This window comes from Oncorhynchus masou, chromosome 15 (assembly GCF_036934945.1).
Source record: "Oncorhynchus masou masou isolate Uvic2021 chromosome 15, UVic_Omas_1.1, whole genome shotgun sequence".
NCBI classification, from domain to species: domain Eukaryota; kingdom Metazoa; phylum Chordata; class Actinopteri; order Salmoniformes; family Salmonidae; genus Oncorhynchus; species Oncorhynchus masou.
Window position 1 is genome coordinate 40,193,969 of NC_088226.1, and position 8,795 is coordinate 40,202,763.

Below are 8,795 nucleotides of genomic sequence, written 5' to 3' on the forward strand. Positions count from 1 at the left end.
AAACCTAGCTATTGGAGCCATTCTTTGCATAACACGCTGCCCTGCTATAGTGGTACACAAAACTACAGAGTAAATTGTCCATTGAAGTTGTCTCTGGCTTTTTTGATATCAGATTCAGAACAAATGACAAGATTTGTGGTAGTTTGAAAGGTTTTGATCCACCTTATGCCAGAGTGTTCCTGAATGACATGACACGACAATTAAAAAAAACTGGCCTACAGACATAGCACAGATTAAAATGGAAGCTATCTATGCTTAACAAAAATATAAACGTAACAATTTCAAAGATTTTACTGAGTTACAGTTCATATTTTATTTGTTTATTTGTCAGGGACCATGTACAACATGCCATTGCAGCAGACTTAGCTAGACAGCAAATTTTCATCTGTAGTCTCTGGGCGGATAACAATCAAAATTAATACAATGCTACAATATAACACATTATGAAAATATATACAATGCATTCGGAAAGTATTCAGACCACCTGACTTTTTTTCAACATTTTGTTACGTTACAGCCTTATTCTAAAACTGATATTATTATTTTTATTCCCCCTCATTCATCTACACCCAATACCCCATAACATATAAATCACATTTACCCAAGTATTCAGACACTTTACTCAGTACTTTGTTGAAGCATCTTTGGCAGCAATTACAGCCTCATGTCGGGTTCAAGTCCGGGCTCTGGATGGGCCACTCAAGGACATTCAGAGACTTCGATCGAAGCCACTCCGCCGTTGTCTTGGCTGTGTGCTTAGGGTCGTTGTCTAGTTGGAAGGTGAACCTTTGCCCCAGTCTGAGGTACTGAGCGCTCTGGAGCAGGTTCTCATTAAGGATCTCTCTGTACTTTGTTCTGTTCATCTTTCCCTCGATCCTGACTCGTCTCTCAGTCCTTGCCGCGGAAAATCATCCCCACAACATAATGCTACCACCATACTTCACCATAGGGATGGTGCCAGGTTTCCTCCAGACATGACTCTTGGCATTCAGGCCAAAGAGTTCAATCGTGGTTTCATCAGACCAGAGAATCTTGTTTTTCATGATCTGAGAGTCCTTTAGTTGCCTTTTGGCAAACTCCAAGCAGGCTGTCATGTGCCTTTTACTGACGAGAGGCTTCCATCTGACCCCTCTACCATAAAGGCCTGATTGGTGGAGTGCTGCAGAGATGGTTGTCCTTCTAGAAGTTTATCCCATCTCCATAGAGGAACTCTGGAGCTATGTAAGAGTGACCATCGTGTTGTTGGTCACCTCCCTGACTAAGGCCCTTCTCCCCAGATTGCTTGGTCGGGCGGCCAGCTCTAGGAAGAGTATTGGTGCTTCCAAACACTTTCCATTTCAGAATGATGGAGGCAACTGTGTTCTTGGGAACCTTCAATATTGCAGAAATGTTTTGGTACCCTTCCCCAGATCTGTGCCTTGACACAATTCTGTCTTGGAGCTCTACGGACAATTCCTTTGACCTCATGGCTTTGTTTTTTGCTCTGACATGCACTGTCAACTGTGTGTCTTTCCAAATCATGTCCAATCAATTGAATTTACCACAGGTGGACTCCAATCGAGATGTAGAAACATCTCAAGGCTGATCAATGGAAACAGGATGCACCTGAGCTCAATTTTGAGTCTCATAGCGAAAGGTCTGAATAGCTATGTAAATAAGGTATTTGCAAACATTTCTAAAAACGGTTTTCGCTTTGTCTTTATGGGGTATTATGTGTAGATTGATGAGGAAAAAATAACAATTTAATCAATTTTAGAACAAGGCTGTCACATAACAAAATGTGGAAAAAGTCAAGGGGTCTGAATACACTATATAATCAAAATATACAACAATATAATGCTTATATTACATCAGAGATTAAATGTCCTTTGGTCCTACAGTATCTGACATTTTATGAGTCGGAATAATGAAATTAGTCAATTGCAATAAAATGTATTAGGACCTCATCTATGGATTATGGCTGGGAATACAGATATGCATCTGTTGGTAGGTGCGTTGATCAGAAAACCAGTCACTATACGGTGTGACCACCATCAACACATCTCCATTGCATAGAGTTGATCAGGCTGTTGACTGTGGCCTGTGGAATGTTGTCCCACTCCTCTTCAATGGCTGTGCGAAGTTGCTTGATATTGGCGGGAACTGGAACACGCTATCGTACACTTCGGTCCAGAGCATCCCAAACCTGATCAGTGGGTGACATGTCTGGTTAGTATGAAGTCCATGGTGGAACTGGGACATTTTCAGCTTCCAGGAATTGTGTACAGATCCTTGCGACATGGCGCCATGCAATATCATGCTGAAAAATTAGGTGATGGCGGCAAATGAATGGCATGGAAATTGGCCTCAAGATCTCATCACAGTATTATCTCTATGCAATCAAATTGCCATTGATAAAATACAATTGAGTTCATTGTCCGTAGCTTATGCCTGTTCACAACGTTGACATCAGCAAACCCCTCGCCCACACGACGCCAAACACAGTCTACCATCTGCCCGGTACAGTTGAAATCGGGATTCAACCATGAAGAGTAAGTGTGCCAGTGTCCATCGAAGGTAAGCATTTTCCCACTGAAGTCAGTTACGAAGCCGACGCACGATGAGGATGCAGATGAGCTTCCCTGAAATGGTTTCTGGCAGTTGGTGCAGAAATTCTTCAGTTGTGCAAACCCACTTTAATCAGCTGTCTGGGTGGCTGGTCTCAGATCATCCCGCAGGTGAGGAAGCCGGATGTGGAGGTCCTGGGCTGGCAGTTTCACGTGGTCTGTGGTTGTGAGGCCAGTTGGACGTAGTCTCATATTCTCGAATACGGAGGGGGGCTTACACGGAACCTAATACGGCTGTGTGGTGCATCATCGTGCATAAATTTATTTTGTCCCCCCACACCAAACGCGATCACGACACACAGTTTAAATTTTCAAAACAAACTCTGAACCAATTACATTAATTTCAGGGTAGGTTGAAAAGCATTAAACATGTATGGCAATTTAGCTAGCTTGCTTGCACTTGCAAGCTAATTTGTCCTATTTAGATTGCTTGCTGTTGCTAGCTAATTTGTCATGGGATATAAACATTGAGTTGTTATTTTACCCGAAATGCACAAGGTCCTCTACTCCGACAATTACTCCACACATTAAACGGTCAACCGAATCGTTTCTAGTCATCTCTCCTCCTTCCAGGCTTCTTCCTCTCTGGACTTTATATTGCGATTGGCATCTTATATAAATTAGGTGCATTACCGCCACCGACCTCATTTGTCTTTCAGTCACCCACGTGGGTATAACCAATGAGGAAATGGCACGTGGGTACCTGCTTCTATGAACCAATGAGATGGGAGAGGCAGGACTTGCAGCGAGATCTGCGTCAGAAATAGAACTTATTTCTATTTTAGCCCTTGGCAAAGCAGACACTCGATGGAGCATGCAAGCAGTGTGGGTGCAATAATTGAATAACAGATTTCTAAATTTATTTTGCAACACTAGCGCACACAAGTGGTGTCAGACTGTTAAGGAAGACACATTAAAATGTGATTTTCAGCTCTGGTGAACATTCCTGCAGTCAGCATGCTAATTGCACACTCCCTTAATTTGCTATATTTGTGGCATTGTGTTGTGACAAAACGGCACATTTTTGTGGCCTTTTAAAGGTCCGCCTGTGTAATGATCATGCTGTATAATCAGTTTTTTGATATCCCACACCTGGCTGGTGAATGGATTATCTTGGCAAATGCTCACCAACAGGCATGTAAACAAATTTTTACAACATTTTTGATAAGCTTTTTCTATGTATGGAATATTTCTTGGATCTTTTATTTCAGCTCATGAAACAGCTCATTTTGTTTAGTGTATAATAATATTTTGTTGCACTGTAGACTACGAATATAGGACCCCAAGTTTAACCTGACCAGGTCATGAGATAAGGAAAAACTCCCAAGCCCCAGAAAAGACACATACAAATTGCCACACCTCTTTAAAACCTGTGGTGAAACTGACTATAAAATATTACAATGCAATCTTTGATGAATGATGAAATGTGATCTGTCATCTTATATTATTTAGATGTGTACAGTGGTTTTGTAATGTGTTCTTGCCTGACAAACAAAAAAATTAAATAAACTGGTTTCCAGAATTGATGCTGCCTGCAAGCCAAGCATCCCCAAAGGTGAGCACATGAACCATATTCAGTTTCACTATAAAAGTTCTGGAAAGACTGGTACCTATTATTTGCACATAACAGTACACTACTAAATTGGCCAATGCTATCCCATTTGCAAAAAATGCATAACAATTCTCATCTCTTGGTTCTATTCTATTTGCTATTTAGAGTAAGCACTTGCATACAGATCAATTCCTGAAGGGGAAAGTTTTTTCCTTCTCAATCCTTGATAACATGTAAATGAGACATTTGGTCAGTTGAAAATAGAAAAGGTGAATATTTTATTGTTCAATATTACATTAATAAACTGCATTATTTTTGGAGTCAAGTGCTCCATTTCAGGGTAATGTGCTAACATAAGTGAACAGAATGGTCATAGCTAATGTAACCACACTACAAAAGAAATGGAGACAGGAATGTGTGTTGTTGGATACAGTGGGTATTGAATGCAGGCACCCTGAATTGAAACGTACCCTATCCTCACACAAAGTGAAAACAGGTGATGTGAAAGACCAATTTGATTTATGTTGATTTCTTCTGCTTCTTCTTCTCTGCCTCCTCTTCTTTCTCCTTCTCAATTTCAGTCACAAGGGTTTCAATTTCTTTAGACTCCAAAAGCTGAGAAATATGTACAAAACAGGGAATTAGTAATGATTACAAAATCCTTCCATCCAGAGAATAAATCAGTTAACTGCTTTTGAGCTATTAGTGCGTGTACCTTCAATGACTGATTTCTCCTGATCACAGCCAGCTCAATGTTCTTTCCTCCTGACTGGACGACCTGTGAGGATAGGGTCAGGAGGTCAGCATGCTGTTGTTCACTACCATCAACCACCATGAGTGACTTAGTTGCCCGATTTACACTATAGAACCGACCCAAACCATAGTTGCCGGTGTAGATATTTTCATTTCACAGTCCTTTCCAGCAACTATAGTGGACACGTAATCAGGTTAGCCTAGTAGAGCTCGCCTTGGCCATATAGTGTGGATCAGGCAAGTGCTGGTGCTTGCACTAGCCTACCTCCAAAAGGGCTTTGATGGCCAGCTTTATAGCCTCGTTGTCAGTGGCGATGGACTCCTCTGTGTAGTTCTTCTCCAGAAACTCCCGGACAGTCTTCGCACTGCGACCGATAGCATTAGCCTGCAGAAGAGTAGATGGAGAGGTTACCAACAAAAAAAGCTAAGCAAGTAACCTTACGAAACAGTGACTGATTAAACCACACATCCAAGGCAATATACTACACCATTTCTTAAAAACTCCAAATAAGTTGAATAAAGCCAGTACTAGTGTGGGCATGTGTGTTCTGCTTTCTATCCATAAAGCCAGACATGAGGCCACTGTCTGCCACACACCTTCCAGGCATGGTATGTTCCAGACGGGTCGGTTTGGTACAGCCGTGGGGTTCCATCACAGTCGAAGCCCACGATTAGAGCAGAGATACCGAAGGGTCTTCGTCCGTTACTCTGCGTGTAGCGCTGGAGGAGGGGGGTTAAGAGAGAGATACATTCTTACTCAAGGTGTTTGTGTGTGAGAAATGGCAGGGTCATGTTCATTAGGCACCAAATGGTAGAGAAGTGAAACAGAGATGAATACCACTACCAATAAGAAACTCACTTTCATTTTCTATTTCACTACAGCTTGCCCGAATGAACACCACCCATATGTAAAAGTAGTGGCCCCAGCCGACTTGTAAGTCGCTTTGGACAAAAGCGTCTGCTAAATGGGATATATATTAACACTTAAGTGGAGTGTGGCAACGACACATTTTCATACCAGTGTTGATGCAGCCTACCTGTTTGAGTGTAGCGATGTGGCGTGTGATGTACTCCACCGTAACAGGGTCCTCTACAGTGAGCCTGTGGCTCTGACACTCTACCCTGGCTCTGTTGATAACTATACGAGCATCTGCCGTCAGACCTGGAAGGACAGGAGAAAGACAATATTATCTAGACACGTCATACATTTCAGGCCTATTACTCAAAACCAACACAAAACACCTACTCTTTCACACACTAAAAAGCAGGCCTTGCATCTGAAATACACAGCACAGGCTAAATGATAACTATTCCCATTACCTGCAAATGCCATGCACACATGATCATCCAGTGCACAGATCTTGCGTACAGTCCTCTCCTCTTGGAGTTTAGCGACAGACTTTTTCTCAACACCCAGAACGACAATGTCTTTACCACGGATGCCAACCTATACACATTAAGAAGAATGCTTAGTCTGCATAGATTCATATGAGGTTATACAGATATCATTTTTCTGAGATGAGCATAAAGACGACCTGTTCGGCAACTTTGGCTAGCTGGGATAGTTGGCAGGTTAGCAACAACATGCAAGTCATGCTGGCCCCGATGTGTAAGTAACGTTAACTATCTGCTAACGATGTAACTAGCTAGCTTGAAAATGAGCAAGATGCTTCTCTGCAACTAAAACGACAATCCACTGTCAATTCGACTTCACAAAGCAACTGAAGTATCTTAGTTAAGACTGGAAACCAAACGCAACTTCAAGTAGCTAGCTAACGTTAGCTAACTAGCTTGCCTAGTTAAGCTAACTAACGTCAGCTAAAAACACTCACCGCAGTCGAGCCTTTTTTCACAGCCTCTTGCGCATATTCCACTTGAAACAGATGTCCATCGGGGGAAAAGACCGTTATAGCTCTATCATATCTAGCAGCCATATCTAACTACTAAGAAAAGTTAAATAAATAAAAAATACGAAGGGTTCACCTGTTAGCTAAACAACCCGCTAAGGCTTTGGACCAATGACAGCTTTGGAATGGTACCAATTTGCGCATGCGCTGGTATGGAAACGCTGAAAGGGCGGTGCGTTTGATCCCATCACGTCCGTTCCACCAGCAAGAACAAGCAAGACTAAGCGGCATAAGGCCGTGACCTCTGTGATTTTCCTTCAAAATACAAGTCTGGAATTAAGATTGTGAAAAATAATACAAGTGGTCGAAATTCGTACAAATTTTATGATGAAATGTTAGCAGACTTTAACAATATGAAAAAATAAATGAAGTGCATTGCCTTTATAGCACAAATTATATTATAGCATTGACCTTATTGTTGACAGCATTAAAAGTAATGATTACTAGATAGTTGTCATGGTAACAACAGTTACAAGGCTACTATTCATAATAATAGTAACAATCTTGTGTACTTCAGGAGACAGCAGGGGGGAGCACGCACCTATCCACATCGACTGGACAGTCAAAAGTTCCTTGGAGTACACATCACTGACAATCTGACAGTGGTGGATAAAGTACCCAATTGTCATACTTGAGTAAAGTAAAGGTACCTTAATATAAATTGACTCAAGTAAAAGTGAGTCACCCAGTAAAATACTACTTGAATAAAAGTCATAAAGTATTTGGTTTTAAATATACTTAAGTATTAAAAGTAAAAGTATGAATAATTTTGAATTCCTTATATTAAGCAAACCAGAGCACATGATTTTATTGTTTTTTAAATGTACGGATAGCCAGGGGCACACTCCAAAAATCAGACATAATTTACAAACAAAGCATTTGTGTTTAGTGAGTCTGCCAGATCAGATGCAGCAGGGATGACCAGAGATTTGTGCGTGAATTGAACAAGCATTCAAAATGTAAGAAGTACCTTTGGGTGTCAGGGAAAATGTATGGATTAGAAAGTACATTTTTTTCTTTAGGAATGTAGTGGAGTAAAAGTACAAGTTGTAAAAAAAATATAAATAGTAAAGTAAAGGACAGATACCTCAAAAAATGACTTAAGTAGTATTTTAAAGTATTTTTACATAAGTACTTTACACCACTGCAATCTGAAATGGTCCACCCACACAGACAGTGTGGTGAAGAAGGCGTAACTTCAACTTCCAGAGGCTGAAGAAATTTGTCTTGGCCCCTAAGACCCTCACAAACTTTTACAGATGCAAAATTGAAAGCCTCCTGTTTGGCTGTATCACCGCCTGGTACAGCAACTACACCACCTGCAACCGCAGGGCTCTCCAGACTGTGGTGCGTTCTGCCCAACGCATCACCAGGGGCACACTGCCTGCCCTCCAGGACACATACAGCACCCGATGTCACAGGAAGGCCAAAAAGATCATCAAGGACATCAACCAACCGAGCCACTGCATGTTCACCCCGCTATCATCCAGAAGGCGAGGGGCATCAAAGCTCGAATTGAGAGACTGAAAAACAGCTTCTAACTCAAGGCCATCAGACTGTTAAATAGCCATCACTCTGCCGGCTAGCACCCGGTTACTCAACCCTGCACCTTAAAGGCTGCTGCCCTATGTACATACTGTAGACATGGAATCATTGGTCACTTTAATAATGGGACTAGTCACTTTAATAAAGGAAAACTAGTCCTTTATTAAAAATATATAAATATGAATAATTAGTAAAGGAGAGAAGGGGACAGTCAGTGGAGTATGGACAGGGTCAGATCAAGGGCAGGAGTGGACTATCAGTTGGGTTTAGTTCAGTTTAGTTCATTTGGATCCCATTCGCTACTCTTCCTGGGGTCAACATAAAACATTGAGTACAAACACAAGACAAATAGACAATAACAACATAAAATAAGAGTTAAATATAGGAGACACGAAGGGACAACTAAAATACTATTTACAAACTATTCATATA

The 8,795-nt window shown here is 41.3% G+C and overlaps 1 protein-coding gene across 1 annotated transcript; it reads right to left on the minus strand.

Moving 5' to 3' along the window:
- Positions 1–4,412: 4,412 nt before the first annotated feature.
- LOC135556242 (proteasome subunit alpha type-7-like) lies at positions 4,413–6,958 on the minus strand. Its single transcript, XM_064989262.1, has 7 exons — positions 6,744–6,958; positions 6,232–6,358; positions 5,949–6,073; positions 5,509–5,631; positions 5,177–5,296; positions 4,874–4,936; positions 4,413–4,773 (listed from the first exon to the last, which is right to left on the minus strand). The coding sequence occupies exons 1-7, from the start codon at positions 6,843–6,845 to the stop codon at positions 4,678–4,680; spliced, it is 756 nt and encodes a 251-aa protein (XP_064845334.1). The 5' UTR covers positions 6,846–6,958; the 3' UTR covers positions 4,413–4,677.
- Positions 6,959–8,795: the final 1,837 nt, after the last annotated feature.

Coding starts and splice junctions, on each gene's coding strand:
- LOC135556242 (XM_064989262.1), bottom strand. CDS start 6,845: ATGGCTGCTAGATATGATAGAGCTATAACGGTCTTTTCCCCCGATGGA. Junction 5,297..5,508: donor GAACATACCATGCCTGGAAG/GTGTGTGGCAGA, acceptor ACTCTTCTGCAG/GCTAATGCTATCGGTCGCAG. Junction 4,937..5,176: donor CCATCAAAGCCCTTTTGGAG/GTAGGCTAGTGC, acceptor CTATCCTCACAG/GTCGTCCAGTCAGGAGGAAA.